General features: G+C 33.9%; 2 protein-coding genes across 3 annotated transcripts in view; one reads left to right on the forward strand and one right to left on the reverse strand.

Moving 5' to 3' along the window:
• The window catches only part of LOC128245402 (uncharacterized), an 11,733-nt gene extending 6,899 nt beyond the window's left edge, over window positions 1-4,834 (reverse strand). Inside the window, exon 1 of one of the 2 annotated variants that reach the window (XM_052963540.1) lies at window positions 4,783-4,834. In XM_052963540.1, coding sequence (XP_052819500.1) covers window positions 4,783-4,804 — 22 coding nt within the window. In that variant the 5' untranslated portion in view covers window positions 4,805-4,834. Of the gene's footprint in view, window positions 1-4,716 lie in introns of both variants that reach the window. The other variant, XM_052963541.1, reaches the window with a different exon arrangement.
• Window positions 4,835-4,983: 149 nt separating this feature from the next.
• Window positions 4,984-7,209, forward strand: LOC128202937 (uncharacterized). Its single transcript, XM_052904134.1, has 2 exons — window positions 4,984-5,778; window positions 6,304-7,209. The coding sequence occupies exons 1-2, from the start codon at window positions 5,076-5,078 to the stop codon at window positions 6,714-6,716; spliced, it is 1,116 nt and encodes a 371-aa protein (XP_052760094.1). The 5' UTR covers window positions 4,984-5,075; the 3' UTR covers window positions 6,717-7,209.
• The last annotated feature ends 14,354 nt before the right edge of the window (window positions 7,210-21,563 follow it).

Below are 21,563 nucleotides of genomic sequence, written 5' to 3' on the forward strand. Positions count from 1 at the left end.
TTATCGTTCTTTACATGTTAAATGTTCAAACGAAAATTTTCCAAAGTTTATAAAAGAGAAAGCATATGCAAGCTAGAAACATTCTTTTTGCGCTTGCTTCTTTTAGCAATGTCTTTTATAAAGAAGTATGTATATCAAAACAAATACAAATTAGTGAAAAAGCGCAACTACGCACCATGGTAATTCGAACTGGCCTCTCTATAGCTGTCTATCGGTTGATAAAAAGGTATGAAAGCATTTCCAGATTGAACCAAGAGAGCGACAATCAAAGCCGATACCCAAAGAGGGGCCCACATTGTCACCATTCAATTCCTCTTCTCAAGTCCGCACGTTGGTTTAACGTAACGTTCAATGTATGCGACTTTTTATACCGGCCGGCGCACTGGAGCATTCGTTTGACCCTGGCGGCTAATTAAGATCTTTTTTGACTTACAGTTGGTTGAGTGATATATTGTTGTTTGTTATGCATATGGATTATCCGACAACTGTTTCATCACTTTTTGGAGTGTCATGTCTCCAAAATAGATATATTGCTAGCTAAACTATGATTAAGTACGATGCTATTAATATATCATTTGCAACTGACATGGATAATAAATTGTAATAATTCATAAAGATAAATGTCGTGGAGGTCAAATGCTCATGAAAACAAAAATAGTATGTTTTTTATTCCTAAGTGTTGCTTTATATGTACAATTAGGTAAATATCAGATATGACATAGTAGTTGTTTATGTGAACAGAATTGCTCATTCAGAACTAGTTTATTAACCCCAAAAAATAACATTGTGCGTACAAGTGTTCTCCTTTTAAAATTTTCTTTTACTTTCCTTTGCCTTATCTACTTTCATTAAACTGAAAAAAGAACGCTGTATTTGTAAATTTGTATGAACTAATCTGTAAGTAGCCTTAGTTATCTTTTCCGTTTTTTCCAGGGTGCGTATCGATCGTTTCAGCATTATTGGCCTACTTCAGATTATTATCTGAAATGTTTTACCCTGTTACTAACTTTGTGAAGGGCATTTTGCAGGGAGTGGATGGAAGGCATCAGTAGTTACATAAACGAGTCCCAAACCCGGGATGACAACCTGGAACATGCAATGGGTGTGTGGCCTGGAGCCTCGTTCGTTATCTCCTGTGTCGACCTAGGGTGATGAACAACCCAAATGATTAATGAGTTCCTCCTTCCCGAGATCCTTTATGTAGACTATTTTCGTTTACTTTTGGCGCAGTCATACAGATCCACACGGCTTGGTTGAATTAGGGTTTGACATTCTTTGTGAGTAAATAATACAATCGCCTTACCAGGTCGTTCTTGAAGTGCCAAAGTCGTCCCACTACCTCCAGATTAACTGTTCATGGTTCCTGGCCACCATGTGCGCCGATTTATCCTCGGTGATGCCAACACAAGCACAATGCAACATTCTATCATTAATAATGCAATGGCAATTAAAGGGTCACGCCCAAAAGTCTCACAATCCAAATATTAAACCTTAAATGTGATCATTGGATAGACAATACGTTTATCGGGGTATTGTCAGCTTGGTTCTCTTAGAATTCGTCGTGTGCCTGCAATATCGCTCACTGTTGTCGAGTAAACCATGCCGGAGGATGTCGGCTGGAGTGCTTCTTCGTCTGGTCGTGGTAAGGGGTGACTTCTACTTTGTTAAATTTGACCTTTTTACAGATAGGGAGCTAGTTCAATCTTACTCTAACCTGATTCCCACCAATTGGTGTTATCCAGGCGCATAATATAACGCCTTCTGATCAACAAAATATTTCCCTAATATATATTTTAATTGTTTAAATATCGAAAAGTGTTTTTTTGGTTTTCGATCATTTTACTGTTTCTCATAATTATCGGACCCGTCAGTAGAAGGCATAAATAACTATTGCATGCAATAATTAGCAAGCATACAATTTACAAAGACATTCACTTATACACACGCTGTTTACTGAACGATGTCAGCGACAATATGATTCAAAACAGTTACTTCACCCAATTATACAACTGGCGCTTTGCATTCGTTTATTAATTTAAGCCGGGTAGTGAATGCAGCAGATATCACTAACACGTTGATCTGGGGGTTTTCAGCACAAAAAGACGATCAAGCCAACTTGGGCAAAAAGTTACTTTTTTTCAGAAAACTGTCACAAGTTTTCGATGAATGTGACAAGGATTAGAAATACAACACCATAGACTTTCATAATTGCACAAACCTTGAACTAAATAGAACTTTAGTGCATGCATTTTTAACAAGCAAGAAAACAATTTGTTATCACATTTTATTGAAAGCGTACAGACATGTTTGCCTAATGAATTTCCCAGTGCCCAAAGGTGAGCAAGATGTTGAGGACCATAAATACATTTAAGAAAATTCACATTACTGAGAAGATCAGAAATTTGCATAATGCCAAAACTGAAAGTGTCAAAATCATTAGTTCTATTTGATATGCGGCTATACTTTATGCAACACGGAACAAAAATAATCGAATCATTGTATGCCCTTTATTCCTTAAAAGCATAAGACATTTGTTTCTGCGATATTTGCTATATGTTATGAATATTCGTAGGGAAGTAAAACATGAATGATAGAGTAAATTAAACCGATGATCTGTGAAGCGTTCGATGTAAATAATATATTGCTAAGGTTTAGACACGTTTATGGAAATCCAATTCTCATATAACAACCAAAAACACACCTGTATGCATGCCACTCCAACAGAATCACATTTGGGCGTGGCTAGAGTTCGATAACCTGTGGTCGTGGCTAGTTTTCTAAAACATGTTGGCTAAACTAGTTTTATAAAAGCTGTTGACGTGGCTAGTTTTATATAACCTATGGGCTTGGCTTGTTTTATATAACATATAGTAACGAGGTTCTGCGGAAGCTGTCAATTTTGCAACAACAAAATATGTCAACATAAGTTAGTCAACCTCCTTCCTTATTGTAATTGTTTATGCATAATGGAAACATACCCGAGGAAAAAGTTAGATATACCAACTAGAAGTGCTGCAAATGGATATGAATATCTGACCTATTTCTTGCACTAATCGGTCTGAGTCTGTGAACAAGGGTTTCTATATATGAATATAATGGGCTAAGTTGGCACTATTTAAACATTTAGTTTAAAACAAGACATGTTTATAGCGCGTTGCCTATTGGATCTGTATGTATAAGTACTGAGCGCGTGCGGATAACTTCACTTATACGCCCGAAGATATCTGTAGCAATGCATTCGTGAAGTGAAATCGTTTGTGCAAGGGATACAAGAAGAAAAATATCATATCCAATCTCCGGGGCTAAATTGTCGGTATATGAGATTCCAGTGGAAATAAATTTGCATATATATGAGAAAAAAACAGAAAGTTCGACGGTCGGTAAAAATGTTATGTAAAAAGAGACTATATTACAAGGCACAAACTTCACAAAATCGCTTTGTTGTTAACCCATAAGTTTTTGCCCTCTATACACAAATTCATTTGTGTACTCCAATTAGCCACTGTCTAAAAACGTTAAGTAGTCTGCCCGTGTTATGCGTTTAAGGCGCAGACACATGTATCATAGACATAGACAACGATCACCTACAACGCTTTATGGTGACAATAAAACTTCTAGCACACTGTCATTTTTGCCCTGAACCCTCCCCCCCCCCCAATTTGTGAGGCTTTAAAATAGCCATATATCATGAATATTTCCTTTTCTAAGTTCCACTTCTTAGTCAGAATTATAAATGTACGCCTTTTTGAAATCCTTACCTCAGAAGCGATACCTTAAACCTTTTATCGCTAATTTCCTTTAACCATTTATTTCGGAGCAACAACATACTTAATAGCGAAAAGTTTTTTTGCCGTCCATTACGATTGCAATCTTTTATACTTAATAGACCAGTTTAACTTCTTTTTTCATCATTGTCATAAATACGTCATTTATTATACACAACCTGTCAAAGGCGGGCTATGGTTGGGTAGAATAAACATAAGTTAATCTGTTGATTGTATTATGGATTTTCCGGGAAGTTCGTGTTACGTATTACAGATCAAAACGATATTTGAACGATAATATACCATCGTATTTATGTTCGAACAATTGTTTTCGTCTGTAATTGTTTTGTGTGAAAGCATATGTTCGAGCATTCAGCTTCAAAGTTCATGAAAACTTTTGAAAAATGAAAATATTGAATTTTCACTGTTATTATTTCACAAATAAAACTCCATAATACATCGATAATGAAAAAACACAATGATATTTGATTTCTTAATTGTATAACATAAATTCTTTACACAATCGAAATATTGGCCAGTGTATATGAGATATATTACTTCAAAATAAAACAAAAAAACCTTTAGTATTGCATCAATATGTACGAAATGTTGCTTTTTAGTAGATAAAGGCCTGATTGACTTATCCAAATATACTTTTTGAATAAAATGACGAAATTAAACATGTTATATCATTAAAAACTGAATATTTTTAAATCTCACACAAACAGCTAGTGATGGACTATACTGTGAAATGAAGTGCATCTTACAACATGTGAACATACAAATATAATACTTCACTGATAGCCATGATAAATTTTGGAATGAAGAATGTTATCGAGAAAACCACGTGGGAAAAACAAAACGTAAATCCATCGACAAAGCCATTTTTACCAAATTCTGCCATATAACTTCTACTTCAAACTTCAAATAATGATTAAAAATCTATACTTACATTTATTTCTCTGACTACCATGAATATCTCACCCAAACTTTAAGGAAAACTAAAGTTTTCACTTACCACGGTCAACTAACTCTTCCATCTTTTCCAAGAACAATGTGACTACGGAAAAACAAAGACGCTTCCGCTAAATATTAATACTACTGATTCGTTGATGATAAATCTAAGCATTAACAAGAGGGTCACAGAGGTCATAGACATGTCGAAAACACCGAAAAGCATGTCCTTAGGAAACACTTAGATAACACTTGACAGCAAAGTTTTGTCTACTATAAGGCGACTGGCATTCATCGAGCTCTCATTGTACGTTCTCCTGCTGATTTTTTTAATTGTACGAAGTGAAATTTAACACAATGCGGAACGCATGTTTAGCAGCAACGATAACCTTGTTCTTGTCTGGTTCGATATTGTGCTCGTCAGACAATCTTCTCGGGAAATTAATGTACAAAGTCTTAACTGTAGAAGAGCGTATGGATAATTTGGAAACCCAGTTTCAAAGTGCTTTGAATGAAATGAATGAAAAATTGGACACAATAACAAAACTGTTAAGTACGAAAACTCCTTCTATTGACAATACAGTCGGCGATATGAAAGAGACAATAGCATCCACAGTTGCTGAAATAGTGAAATCTCAGTACACTGTCTTAGGGACCTTTGTGAAAAAGGAGAAAACAGTGTTATCTGAAACAAAACGTGAGCTTGAGGCTCAAGGCTACAAACACAAAGTAGACATTGAACAAGCTTTACAACACAATGAAGAAAAAATTGAAAAACATGCACAACTTCTTACCAGCAAATACATAGAAATGAGCTCAGGATTCGATGGATCGTTTAATAATTTAACATTTCAGACAAAAACAGAGCTAGATAAGCAGGACAGTAAATTGAATGGCTTAAGTAAAATGATAACCGATGTTCAGTCACAAGCAACAAGTCAAGGTCATCAGCTTTCCGACCACTCTAATCAGCTGAGTACAACACAACGCCAGTTGAATGTCTACCAATCTTCATGCAATTCCGTTGTTGACCGTGTGGACAATCTCGAAAATAAAGCAGGTATGTTTCTAGTCTATCTGATTGTATTTTATTTATTTTCGAAACAAAAACTTTGCAACATTATTATATATTTGATGACGTCGTCGGCGTTGCCGTTGCCGCTATCGTTGCAAATTATTTTAGTATTGGTATTGAAACGGTTCAAGATTATGTTGAATGCACTTGGAACACATATCGACATTTAAAATGTGTTAAGGTGAGGCAAGTTCCATCTCTTTGACGAAATATTGTGTGAGGTATGACGAGTGGTAACTGTGAAATCAACAACAGACGAGCGTACACATGATTGGTATGCATACGCATACCAGTCATACATCTCAAATATAATATGAAACTTTTCGCAACCCATCGATGCCCCAGCTTATCTATGTCGACCTATTGCATTGCGTTTCATGTCCATTCGATATGTAAAAGTAATGTAAATTACGCTCTTCTATCTAATGTTGATATGTTTGAATAGTTATTGATGCATTAACAAAATGACACATGCTTCATATCATATCATTTTACAAACTCTTTTCACAGGAACGTTTGTGAGCTTTTCAACGCGTCTTACGACAAAATTACCAAACACGGCGGCCGGAACCATCATCAAATTTGACCAGATTATTAACAATTATGGTAGCCATTACAATTCAAACACTGGAAAGTTTACGGTACCCGTTAGTGGCATGTACCTTTTCATCTTTTATATAGCATCGCACAGTGAAGGTACAACCAACCAAGCCCATGTTGGACTTTATGTTGACAAGACTCTTAAAACAGCCGCCATCTCTGATAGTACGAACGGCGATAATAATGACAATGGAGGAAATTCCGTGATTGTACAACTCGACCGCGAGCAAGAAGTGTACATAAAGACTTACACATGGCCAGATAAACACGACATATGGGCTTGGAAGACCACATTCTCAGGTGCTCTACTTCATTCCGTTTGAGCCCCGATATTCTTGAAAAACTTAATGCAAAAGAAATATGCAGAAAGGATTTGATGAATAAAGGACGAGTTTAAGTGTGATATATTCAATGATGCATGCATTCTTTGTCGCGTACGTGTACTGGGCACAATTTGACAAGTCTTTTTTCAAGTTAATCTCTGTGTATATATATACATGTACCTTCTCTGCTTATGAATATAACAACTTAAAAAAGTGTTTGAGTGGTTTGCCAATTGAGTCAAGTATGCATTCGCCAGGCACGTGAGTATTCCACTTAAGTTAGCCAAGGCACTTCTATTAAATAGACCATCAAACAATGAACATTATTAAATATGTCTTTAACGAAAACTGTAGAGAACAAATGGTTAATTCTGTTTATTATGTAGGTTAATTAAATAGTACTATTACAAAGTTATAATGGATGCATTGTATGTAGTCAACTATAATTGTAAGTTTTAAAAGAATCGTGCTTGTAAAACAAAGCAAAGATTATTCATTTTGCATTTGTTCTTTTTATCGTTCTCTGCTGAGTGATTCGTGTGAAAATGCTCCAAGTGGCATGGCGAAAATGCGAAATAATGTTCCGGCGCAATTTCAAACTGCCATTTGGTACATTTTCGCACCGTCATTTAGCGTATTTTAGCAATGTCGCATTTTCCCCACTATCACCGTAGAAATACGAAAAACGAAAAAAACAGAAATCAGCCACCATATCACTATTTTGAACTTAATCTCGTCTATATCCAATCTTATGTGTAATAATCATATGATAACATGTACGAAGTTATAGGGAATGAAGCGAACGAGATTCATGAATATCTGTTGGGTACCTGTTCAAAGGACAAGCTATACTACTGTTTATGAAGTTATCAAATGTAAACCCTTTTTTACATTTTGAAAATCATTGATGAGTAACGGACTTAAAATGGTATAATTTTCAAAAAAGCAAAATCGATATTTTAATACAATGCAAATGGCTAGAAGTCCTGTATCGCCCATTATAGAAGAGAAATCCCCACCCCAAGAAACACACACTGCATACAAAGTGTGAAAAAAAATGTTTTTGTTTGAATGAAAATGAATCTCTTATGGTTGCAATAAATGCAACACTACCAACGCCCACTAGCGCCGCCTTGATTGATTATTTGTTCAGAGGATACACAAAGAGTAATAATAGCCAATATTAACTTCAAGCGCTAATTTTCATCATCTCTGAAGCTCCTGCTCATAAAAGCAGCTGTGACTGTTTCGCCCTGTATAATGGTGCAAAGATGGGGGGAAATTATTTGAAATTGTTTTCTATTCTAAGTTTCTGGTAGTTAAGGCATTGCCGACATAAGCCCTCCTCGATCAATATTTGTCAAGAGAGAGGGTGTGTCCCTTTCCTGTCACACAAAGAACCTCTTAAAAAGTCATGATTATAAAATACATCTGTAACTTAAAAGTAGTCCGGAAATGAAATGGAGTATTCGTCATTTGCGTGTCCTTTTAAGTCAGAACCATCTCGCCATGCCATATGTGCGGATATATCTCAGGACATTACAGATGGACAAACCTCATAACACAAAAATCTTGTTTTGTCAAGAGAGTGGGTGTGTGACGGTACTGGTCCCTCTCCTGCCACACAAAAAAAACTTTTAAAAAGTCATGATTTAATAAACATCTGTCTCTTAAAAGTAGTCCGGAAATGAAATGGAGTATTCGTCATTTGCGTGTCTTTTTAAGTCAGAACCATGTCGCCAAGCTAGATATATCTCAGGACATTAAAAACATTGATAAACCTTATAACACAAAAATCTTGTTTATAGTTGATTTTCCTTCTAAGAAGCCAGAAAATGTTGCAGTACATATAAATAATAATCATGGATTCAAATTCAAAATAGATCTTCGATATTTGCCTGGACTTTCAATTTCCACTCTGAAAATCAAGTAATTGTGCCATATTTTAAATGTAAAGTACCATGTGTTTTATTTGGATACACGGTTAAAGAAGCGTTGGATGGACTTAAAACCATACTTTAATGAAGTACTGGATAATATTGTTGAAATCTTCTGTAATACTTTTTCAATAAGAAAAACTAAATTGAAATTCTCGAGCGCATCCAGTGTTCCATGTAAAGTAGTGTTAACTTGTTATCATTGCGTTCGATGTATATTGGCTTTGAAAGTAGTTCAAACGACGCCACATGAGCGTTGCATGTCTGTGCATTTGCCATATTATTTTTTTAAGTAGTACACATTTTTATTCGCTTTTCCGCCATACTTAAGAATAAATTCCTAGAGACGTCGGCACGAACTGTCATCAAATTTGATGAGATTTTCAACAATTATGGAAACCTTAACAATTAAAGGCAGGACTTTACGTTGATGAAAAGTTTGGCAAGGACCTCGGATATTACACGGCGATAATTGTTGGCCTCGGATGATCGAAAAAGATGTCATTACAAGCTCGAAGGATAAAAGTACTTAATTTATAATGCTATTTCAGTCCTTTATTTAACATATAAAGAATCATCAACCTATGGTATTTGGAATGATATCAAACTTGTTTTGATTCATCAGACATCTATTTACTGAGTTGAAATATTTGTGAAAATAATTGGTATCATTAAATACGAAGGGTTTTGAGAGGATGTCATTAATTGTCGAAGTTGCACTTCTTGATGGAGTTGCACGATTGAAACCGGATTATAATACTTTCAGAACCCTTTAAGAATGTATAAGTATCATCATCATCATTCAAGGACATTCAAAGTGCACATTTTGCACAAATTGCACATGATTTGTATTTAATAGTGTTGTTTGACAGTCCCCGGATTCTATTCCCGGCCAGGGCACATATGAGTTTGGTTTGTGATCACTAAACCGGACAAGTGGGGTTCCTCTGGGTACTCCGTTTTCCCCCACAACACAAGACCACATTCTCTTGTAACACTGTGCGAACGACAATGATAGATATAATGCCATAATAACTTGTTTCACAATCTTTCAAAATTACTTTTAAACTAAACTGTCTGCCATAATGTCACCATACAATACCTTGAATGGTGTTGAAATTTTGGTAGGGTATAGTACAATTACCTTTATTTCACATATGACCTAAGAGAATAACTTAACACCAATTCAAACTGAGTTGTGAAGCTTGCTACCCACCTATGAGTACGGTCATAAGTAACAAGTGAACTTGTCTAGGAGCCGTATTTAATTACCTACTTATAATAAGCTTCAGTTTAAGAGTAGTCTCTGAGTGTGTTTATAATGGACTATAAGATAATTTGGCGGACTCCTTAATGTATGTATACTGGTACGGTCTATAAACTGTAGTATAGAAATAATGTTGAATTCGGCCACACAGCACAATTAAAATTACTAGCGTTTTGAATCTGAGTTTCAGATTTACTCAGACTTAAGTATTGGGATGTTTCTTTGTAATGAAGAATTAATCTAAATCAATCTTTTAGTTAAAGGATTGTACACCATAAGAATAGTAAAACCTTAAAGGGCCTGTACATCAGATTGGCACAAAAAAAGTGTTGTTTTTTTCTGTAACGAATCTCAGGACAATTATTTAATCAAATGCTTTGATATCATAATTGTAAAAAAAGTACCACTATGTAAAACAAATTGTGTCGGAGACCGGGTTCGAATCCGTGTCGCCAAAATTGCAGTCCAGCGTTGTATCCACTGAGCTACGACGGCTTACTATAATCGAGTGAAATATTTAAGCTTTACACCTAACCCGGTAATATCAGGTGATAACACCGACTAGCCAATCACGCATAAGGAATGAATTCTACTAGGCAGACATACCCAGTAATCTTTTTTAATGGAAAAATACGAAATAACTGCTAAACTTAAATAAATTGTAAACTATGTGGTACTTCAGTTAGTAAGTTTCAATGTATTGTACACATTAATACCAAGTTTATGACAGTTTTTGGTAATTTTCTTTTTTTCTTGCAAATTGATCATCTGGTGCACAGTTGCTTTAAATCGTTAACCAATACAGAGATTTTGCCATCGGTGATATAGTAATAGTGGTATTACAATAAAACCAAACTTTGCACTTGTGAGTTCTGAGTCTGAAATTCAGACACAGTCCGTTAGTGAATATGGGACCAGTGCGCCACTCAAAGTGACTCATTCGAACATGAAACAACACATGCAATCTAAACTTATTGCAACCACATCAAAAATGACCACCTGCAAAACTCCTACAAAGAACAAACCAGAAATGAGTTCCTTTGAAAGCACAAAGTAATCCAAAGAAGTCCAAATCATGAAAAGTTTAGGTAAGTTTGCTCTGTTTAGTTACAGTACTGCAAAAAAACAAGCTGTCAACTTAAGTGGCTTACGCGATATTCAATTTCATTATGCAACGGCCCCGAAGAACCAGATAATAATTTTACTAGGGAAAAAATACGTGGCAGCAAAACAGAACCCAAATTATGCCAGTTGTAGTGAAAGGTAAACACTTCCGGGTAGAGCAACTTATGAAAAACATATGTCTGTACGGTTAGCGCAGTGGTTAAAGCACTCGCTTCTAAATTATGTGTACTGGGTTTGATTTCCGACCCTTATTGCATGAGAGTTTTGTTTGTGTTCACCAAGCCTGCAAAATGGGTTTTCTCCGAGTACTCTGTTTACCCCCACGAAAGAAGACAACACTCACGCGAAACATCGTGCAGACGAGAGTGAGTTTGCTTAAGTAAATACAACTTTCTTTCACAATCGTTGTAAAATAAATATTATTAACGCTAAAACAACAGTTTCCGCGAACTTGTCCAGGCTCGCGCACACGTAATTTTATGAAAACAAGATTATACGACTACGCGAAAGAGGACTTTTTCAACATACAACTTTAACACCAAACATGTTTGCAATCATTATTTTATTGATTTATTGCGGTTGCCGGCTTGGTGCAGTTAACAAAATCATTCTGGGTATAAAATATGGATTTCGAATGTCCTACCTCACTGTTCTCGACATTTAAAGTGACACTATTATACAAAATCAATACATACACATGTATAACAAACATACATTTTGACTGATAAACCTTTAACTACTTACTAAATAATGCATATAGTGAAAATATTAACGACTGATAACAAAATTGTAGCCATGTATTTAATAGCAAAAAGCGCAAAAATATTAAATGATTGGTGAATGCTAAAAGATTTACTGTGGTCTACTATAGTTTTATAAGGTTGTTTTATGCTCATTTCTTTTAAATTCAACACGGTATCCTTCACAAGAACCATTGTTTTCGAGATTTATTCACGTTTTTTTTTTTGGAATATTAAAACAATATTATATATTGTGGATACTCTTTTTTGCGTGTGAGAGTTTATCTTTAAGAATCAACTAGAAACAACAAAATGTCGGTTGCCATATTGCTGTCGTGATGACCGAATATAATCGAAACATCATACATGGATGCATACATATGCCACGATAGAGTATGATAATACATGTACTCGTTTTATTTAATATTCATTCAATATGTATCAAATTATTAAAGCTGCACTCTCACAGATTGAGCGTTTTGACAACTTTTTTTATTTTTTGTCTCGGAAAGAGCATTTTTTGCGTAAATATCTGCAAAGCAATGCTATAAGACTGCCGACAAAAGATCAGATCGCAGATTTGCATATTTACGTTCCAAAATTAATGTTTTATGGCTTAAGCCGTTACTAACGGTTTAAGAATAATGCATAAAACATCCAGTTTTTAACTTAAATATAAAAATCTGGGATCTTATTTTTGTCAGCAGTCTTATATAACTGGTTTCCATGCATTTTCGCAAAAAATGGCTTGTTCCAAGACAAAAAAATAAACAAGTTGTCAAAACGTTCAATCTGTGAGAGTGCAGCTTTAATCGAGTCATAAAAGACATATATTTAAATTGGTCGATAATGGTGGTCTATTTCTAATCGATAATCGATTATTAAATATTTTCCAACATAAGTTTGTACATTATATACTATTGGCCCAGACGGAAGAAGCCCCAAAATTATGAAAGCAACATCAAAAACGTTGAACTACCCCCGTTTTTATTATTCAACAAGTGTTTGATAGAAATAAAATATCCCGAGTATTGGAAAACTGCCAATGTAATGCCTCTTTTTAAAAAGGGTATACCGCACGAACCTTCAAACTATAGACCGTTCTCCTTAATTAACTTTGTTCAACAAGTATTTGATATAAATAAATTATCCCGAGTATTGGAAGACTGCCAATGTAATGCCTCTTTTTAAAAAGGATATACCGCACGAACGTTTAAACTATAGACCGTTCTCCTTAATATAATATATTATATGTTTGTCATGGAAGCGATTATGTTTAGAAGTATTTATAACTTCTTCATGCTCATGACTTAATCCGCAATTTGGTTTTGGCCAGGTCATTTAACTCAATATATTTACACCATAACTTTCATTCTTAAATGAACTGCCTTTCGGCATTTGCGTTTATCAATCGATGAACGCAACATCTTCGGATATATTCGGATTGCAATTCATCGCATAACAATAAACATATAACAATAAACTATATTGATCTTGCTATTTTTTGTCTTGTGTCAGCATGTCCCGTAAAATATAAATCTAAATTTTAGAAAGTGTAAATTTAATATATTGTAAACGTATTGTTGCCAAAAGCGTTTCAATTTTACGTTTAAAAGTGATTTCAAACGGTTGATTTTGCCGCGTTATTGTGGCTTCATTTGAAAAAAAAAATGTTTCCGGTTACAGTCGGATCGTTCTTTTTACAGAATGGGTAAGAAAGCATTACTGGAAGAATTTCTTAAATGAAATGAAGTATTTTTTAACAATTCTTCAATGAAATAATGAACTATTGGTGTAAATATAAGGAATTAATTGCGGGGTTTGTGTCATTATCGGGGGTATGAACGCAATTGGGCTGGTCAAAGTGTGTGGAGTCCGAATAACTCCACGCATATTTGTACACCAAGTACACCAACCACGCATTTCATTCCTTAAATAATACAATTAAATGTTGGTTTTGTGTCTACGATTGCCTTTAAAGATGCACTCTTACTCCCAGATACGATTTACCACAATTAATAATATTGTTTTGATATTCCAAAAAGAATGAATAAATGTTGAAAACAATGTTTTTTTATGAAGGATACCAAGTTTAATTTTTAAAAAAATGAGCATAAAACATGGTATTTCTACCTTATGAGACTATAGTAGAACACAGTAAATCTTTTAGCATTCACCAATCATTTAATATTTTTGCACTTTCTGACATGGTTACAATCTTGTTATAAGTTATTAATATTTTCCATTAATTAATTATTTAGTAAGTAGGCAAAGGTTTATCAGTCACAATTGATGTCTATTATACATGTATTTGTATTGATTTTGAATAAGATTGTCACTTTAAGAAATAGATACAGTGATCCATTATGCAAAGCACAAAACAAATGTCGGTTACGTTATGTGTTTAGAATTTAACGATAATGACCCAATTTTAGCTGAAATGTATATTATGCGCACTAAATTACACATTTAGTAATTTAGTTGACGTAAAGTTATGCAGTTGTAAACGATATGTCGTCGACTGCTGCAAACGAGTATTTAAAATGTAACGGTCATTTAAGGTCAGGATATGAACATTAATGTTCTGCTTTTGACATAATTAAACAATATAGTAATCTAAATAAACGAGATTTATTGGTCTCTTTTTTGTACTTAGAAAGTAGTTCAAAGTTTCGTCACACTTTTGTGTAATCATTTTTCATGGCAGATACTTCTATAAATCGTGTTCTTGAATGCATCCAATGTCATAAACAGACAAGCAAATGGCAAACAAGAACACGGGAAAGTAAGTTTGAGCATGACCTTGACAATATCTGACGTGAAGATTAGAGCTGCTGTGAATAACTATCAATAAATATAGATAATGATGCATGTCAAAAACCTATTTTATTATGTTATATCAGAAGAGAGACTAAGTAAAACAAATTATAGTTAATTCTTCACTCTGTAATTAACTCACTGTTTATGCATTTCATCACTCTTAATTTTGTATGTATGAAATGCTTTTCTGTAGCTTAAATGCTTATTTACTGTGTTCAATATTTTCTTCAATAAATATTGGTTCAACTAAACACTTTTTTTCTTAGGAGAGTTTCATATTGACTCCAATGAGCTATTTTGTACCTAGATGTGCAGTAGTAATGTACTTGTGATTGTAGATGAAACACCCCAAGGTTCGCTGTGGTTTCAAGAAAGTGTATTTTCATTTTGATATTATGTAGGCGTCTATGCATGTGCACATACACACATGAACCTTATAAGGTATAATCAAAACCGCCTGTTAGTATTTAGTTTAAAATGTGGTTTTACATAATCTACACTTATTGACTGCAGTTTATAAGTTTTGAAGATAGTAGAAAGTGGTATATACCGAAACAGTCAAGCGTAGAATATCCCTAATTGCTTCCTTTCACACAGAAATTCCAACTGCAACAAACAATCTTTGATTTCAATATAATGTATAAAAAATAGTATGTTGAAATATGTGTACGTTTGCAACAATCATTCTACCGGTATCAATAATAGCAAATGTTCTCCAAAATACTATTTCACTGTAACAAAACCGTTACAATTAAGACCAGTGAATTTAACAAACGGTTTACGATTTAATATATGCATCATTTGAGATCAAAACACTTGCCATTTGCAACATATAATTGACACTTGCAAATGAACTTTTTCCGGAAAAGACACGAATAGATATCTGTATTTAAATTCGTGAGTTTGGTTTGCAGTCACTCTGAGATTTAATGGTCAAGGTTTTTTCAACTGTAAAGTGTCAAAGGCAATTCTCAGAATTGAGTGAAACTTGGTAACGTATCACTTAAAGAAATATATATATGTGTACTAAAGTTATGGAGAGTAAATCGCATTTCTTTGAAAATTATGATGAGTAATATTCGCAGGTCATGTTTCAAATTCAACAAATAAATCATTTTGAAATGAAACTATTCCCATTTGCAACGTAAAGTTTAACACTTTTGCAAAGGAACATGTTTACTTTGTAACAAGCGCTTCATTAATTGTCTAAGCTTCGAGCGTACTTCACATATTTGGCGATCCCATAAGATGACAAATGTCACAGGTTCAAGAAGGCACCGTTTTGTTATAAAACATTTGCCATATGCAGGATACATTTTCGCACATTAACCATTTGAAAATGTGACAAACATGATTTTAAGCATTTGATTTTTTCATCACCTTCCATTGGTTTGTTTTCAAATGCAAATATTAGAATTTGCGAAGTCTGGAGCGAGATGGAATGGTTATATTTACCGGAGCAAGTAAGTGTACTGACTATGGTTGTTTAGAAAAGGTCAAAACCGAAAAATTAACAAGCATAAAGGTGATTGTTAATAAAAACAACACCATGAGCAAATACGTTTTTCCTTTATAGAAAGATTGACAGTTTGTGACCGCTCATATTGGGGGGGGGGGGGGATACTGATTTATGTATTCAGGGAGGTGGTTGAGTACGTAGAACTTAAAGATGCACTCTTACTCCCAGCTAAGATTTACCACAATTAATAATTTTGTTTTAATATACCAAAAAGGATTAATAAATGTCGAAAACAATGATTGTTATGAAGGATACCTTGTTTAATTTGAAAGCAATAAGTATAAAACACGGTATAACTATCTTATGAGACTATAGTAGACCACATTAAATCGTTTAGCATTCACCAATCATTTAATATTTTTGCGCTTTCTGCTATAAAATAAACGGTTACAATCTTGTAATCAGTAATTAATATTTTCCGTAATTGCATTATTTAGTAGGTTTTTAATGTGTATCAGTCAAAATTTATGTTTGTTATACATGTTTATGTATTGATTTTGAATAAGAGTGTCACTTTAAACAGAGTGATTGGAACATTTAGTTTTCGAAATGTGTCCTTGTATAGGGGCGGAGAACTTTTGTATACGGCTTTATAAACTGAAATTCTTATTTTTATTATATAATTTTGTAGAAAGGAAAGACTGGCGATACTGACATAAAAGTAGTTTGTCTATTCTTTAATATTTAACAGTACCACTGTAATCATAATCACTGAAACAATGTGAAAAATCCGTTGTTGTAAAAGTTGTTGTTTTTGAATTCAAAAAATTCTTAGATCTCAATCTTCTAACGGTATAAACTTACAACTTTTTACTACAGTTTTTCATTATCATATGTATGTGGTAAATAATGGACTAATCATGTGATGTCCATTTGAAAAATGTCAGTTAGTGTGATGTATTTATTGTCTACATCCGTTGGGATGAACGTACATAAACAAAACATTATTCTTTCATAATATTTATGATGACGGTCAATAGTGCGAAAACAAAAGTGCAAAAACGAGTGACAAGGACAAAACAGGAGTTATTTTGCAAAACTTTTATACAGAATTAAAACATGAAAATTGTATTTATTATAGTTATATTACACAGTTATCATTCATAATGAAAACTTGACATGTGTACCTAATATAAAGTTAATCAACTTAATCATACGACAACAGGTAAGATTGATGTACAAAAGGTTAACCAAAATGTCTCTTACGTCCCCATCTTATATATAACTACATGTATGCATAAGTAAAAAATAACTCATTTGGAATTAAACTCAGTTAACTGACGACGAAATGGATTAGAATAAATTTTATATACACCGACATTGGCATTTATAATATCTAATGTGATATTTTACGTATAATAAAAAATGTTTTAGAGCAGTACAAAATGTTTTGATCAACAAGCTGAGATTGACTGAACTTTTAAACTTCCATAATTTTTCAAAAGAACAATTCACATCGGTTATAAGGATACATTTCTCGATTCAAACTAGATGATGTCATTTCATCATCGATTTGTTTTAATACGCACGCGTCGTAACAAAGGAGTTCTGGTTTATTCAACAACAGCGAATACAGACATACAATTCAGAGGGCCTCTGCTGAAAACAGTGACCTTAAAAAGGACAGAATACTTATCCTTATAGTTTACGACATGCAATGATTTTTTGTTACCACTTATCATGACAGTTACAATATGTTTATTACTTTATGTTACGTTTTATGACCTCATAAAACACATACATTATTAGAATTAGCAAAAACGTATGCAATTATTGATTTATTTCAACAAAAATGTTTTAAGTTTATGCCCGCGAATAAATTATTTTTTGTACGACCACTATAAACAATACAGGGGTATAAATTCTTATTATTTGCCATTGTTTATGCTCAGCAGCCTTAAACAGAGTTTTAATTTGTGCAATAAAAGAACTAACATTAAAGATTTGGAAACAAGTCATGTCCTCTTTATTTTTTAAACATTCCTTATACATTTAATGAAAATTTAAATGCACATTGCCGCTGGATTACGACAACATATATTTGAGACTGATGACAATTAGCACGAAGTGAAACATCTTCATGCGTAGCTATAAGGAGATCACTGCGTTGGACATTGGCGAAGTCGCTCTCGGGAAGGGGTCTTTGAAAACGTTGGGATTACCCCCTTAGGTGCGAACGTCACGCCAATTATTGGCTTGTAATACTAGCAAGTAATACCTTTGGATACAAACAACCCACAAGCATTCCTTTTATGGCCATGTGCAGATAAACAGACCAACGTCTTTTGAACTTTGTAAACAAAAGCAAAATTTAAAGAACTCAATAAAAATACATCTTGAGAAGGGTCTGGATATATTATGCATTTATCAGATTAAAAGTGGTCAGGATTAGCGCAGCTGGACTCCACTTTGTGTTAATAAAACGAACAATAACACAGACTAAGTGTTCAATATAATAGTTTGTCTACTTGTCCAACCCATGTTAAAGTCAGCAATGTCTCCGATTTTAATCAATGACTTTGCAGCAGACGAGCATTCGGCAGGATATGATTTTGAACACTAAATAAGGTAGTACTTTGACCATCAACTTCAAATAGATTTTTTGCAATTGCACAGCGAGTGTGCTCTGATATAAGAATACACCTCTCAAAAAGGACACCGTACTGGTTTCATCGTAGGAAACGGACTCGAGTGTGATCTTATAAGCTAACAGCTTTCGTTACAATCGTTCTTAAATAAATATGTTTAAACCAAAACAATAAACCTCATAATTATTAAGTACATTGTTTATTAATTAACTTAGTTATAAAAGACATACGCAATTAATATAAGTTTCAACTAATATATTAGAACTCAAAACAAATGACACTTTGACGCTCTTATTGTTATGTTTATTACCAGTTAATGTTGTTTTAATGGTTATCAATTAACATTCTTTTCTTGATATGATAGCGTGTATTCACAAATCAAATGCAATGTATTAGTGATCATATGTTAGTTATGGTTTGTCAGCTGTCAAATTATAACTGAAGAGGTTGTTTGATTGAGCCCAGATAAATTACGTGCTCCCGGCATCACAAACAACATTCGGAGCTCCTCGGCCATTTTTTTCAAAAACAACCTCGGATGTATGCCGGTACATCTGTTGAAGTAGTCCGTACTTTTTTTTAATAAAAGCATTAATTAAATGTACTGTTTAAGAGTTGTATTCATTGCTCTCAGTTTAAATTGATTGCCAGTGAAGTGTATTATTGCAAACATAATTACGATTCCCAAGAGTTAAGTCTTAAATTTTAACTACTAAATAAAATTACTACGCGATCTATTTGCAGCGGACTTAAACGTACCACTTTTTAAGTATGTAAACCGTCCATATACATCCGAGGTTGTTTTTGAAAAAAATGGCCGAGGAGCTCCGAATGCACAAACAAAACACAAGTACGGATTTCTACCCAGGGAATAAACATAGCCGAAATGATCCACATTCAAAGTTAACGTAAGCTTTATAGTACCAATTGAAGCTTTATGATAATCTGTTAAAAACTAAAGCTGATAAAACAGGGACATAACAATGTACGACGATGGACGGCCAACGAAGGATATCAAATTATTGATTATTGTAGTTCTTAGTCCATTTGTTTGCACATATATTAGAAACTATAATATGTAGGCTGTCATATCCTTTATTAGACTGGACAATGAAAACCCTGTAAATAGTTATAAACTTCGAATTTAGTGTCTTCTTTTGCCTTTCAGGTATAGCACCATAGCTCAATTATGCTTAGCACTGGGCAAAGACGAAGGTCGGCTACAATATCACAATATCAGTTTGAATCGCTTTTTTTATTTCAGGTGAATTTTATGATAATGTTCAAATTTTAGCTGGCATGTTTATTATGAAAATAAATGACACATTCTAGAAAAATAGTTGACGTGTAAGTATAAATGCTGTAAATGAAAGTCGTTGGCTGATGCAGAATTACTTTTTGAATTATAACGGTCATTATCAGGTTTTTTTTTGTATTTTCTTTTGTAAACAAACCCATACACTATCCTACCTACCCCAACTCTACTATACTCCTTATAATATAAACAACTTTTGATTGGTTGATTTTGCGGGACTAATTTCTTGTTCGCGGGTGAGTTCTTGTGTTGTTCGGTCATCTAGTATGTGAGGAGAATTTTTCTGGTGACGTCTCATTCGCATTTTGGACATGGAAGGTGAAGGTTTAAAATACCCTTATCACGGCCGACCAGAGATCGATAGCAACTCAGACGAGTTATATAGAGACGAACTGCAGGTTCCTACCGAGACGCTTGCAAAGAGTGTTAACGACATTGTTGATCAGATTGATGAAAGTAACCGTGTCGAGGCTATTAAAGCTGGTTTAAAGGAGAAGCAAGATAGATAAATCGAGCAACTCAGAAGGCGGTACCTAACAATCCTTGATAAACACACCTAGTTTTTTTATACAGTACCATTTAACCAGGTTTATGTTTAAACTTTTTGCTACTGAGCTTGTTTTTGTAGCTTTTCGCATCAATAGTGTCTGAAAAAGTGTCATTTATGTTATCCCTCGGCAACAAGAAAGACTATTTTTGGCAAGTTATCGGTCTCTCTTTTGTTCTTTGAAAGAAGTTCAAAACTTTGTCATACCTTTTGTGATATTATTCTTCAAAGAAAAAAAAATATATATTTATGCAACACAGATAAGCACAGTAGAACAGTAAAACATCCGATAAATAAGCCCCATCATGACCCTGACCAGTTCTTATGTAAAGTTTAGAACTGCTCGTTGTTAGCTGTAAATAAATATAAATATATATTAGTGTCAGTAGTATGTTCCCTTGGGTCGTTTCGTACTAAGTCATATGAGTTAGTTCGTACCTGGTATCGCAGAAGTACTGTTTTAATCCTTAATCAGTTGATAAAATGTCACCAGCTTGATAGAGGTGTTTTACAGTAAATATAGGACTTCGAAAGCAAACCTTGACCATTTGAAGATTATAACAAACTTCAGGCCAACTTAGTTCAAAGAGAAATGTATTATAAACTTTATAATGACTGCCTAGTATTATCCGGTCTATGGCCCTTAGAAATTATATTCACCAAGACAAAGTTCAAAAGATATATTTAACCGTAAAATCTTCTTTGTTGCTTCCTATAACACAACAACCAACAGCAACAAACACTTATCTTTCATTTCAAAATTCTTTTTAAGAAATGATATGTTGAATCTATTTTCTAATCACAAATGCTGTCCCTAATACCTAAATATTTAGCATAACCAAATAGTTTACATTACGGTCATTTAAGTTCACGGTTTGATATGTCAAACATTTAGAAATAAACATTTTGCCATTGTCAACGTTAAGTTTTAAACTACTGCAAAGGGGCAAGTTTACAATGTGACAATTTGAAACTTCGTGACTCCATTA

The sequence above is a fragment of the Mya arenaria genome, chromosome 9 (genome assembly GCF_026914265.1).
Source record: "Mya arenaria isolate MELC-2E11 chromosome 9, ASM2691426v1".
Lineage (NCBI taxonomy): Eukaryota > Metazoa > Mollusca > Bivalvia > Myida > Myidae > Mya > Mya arenaria.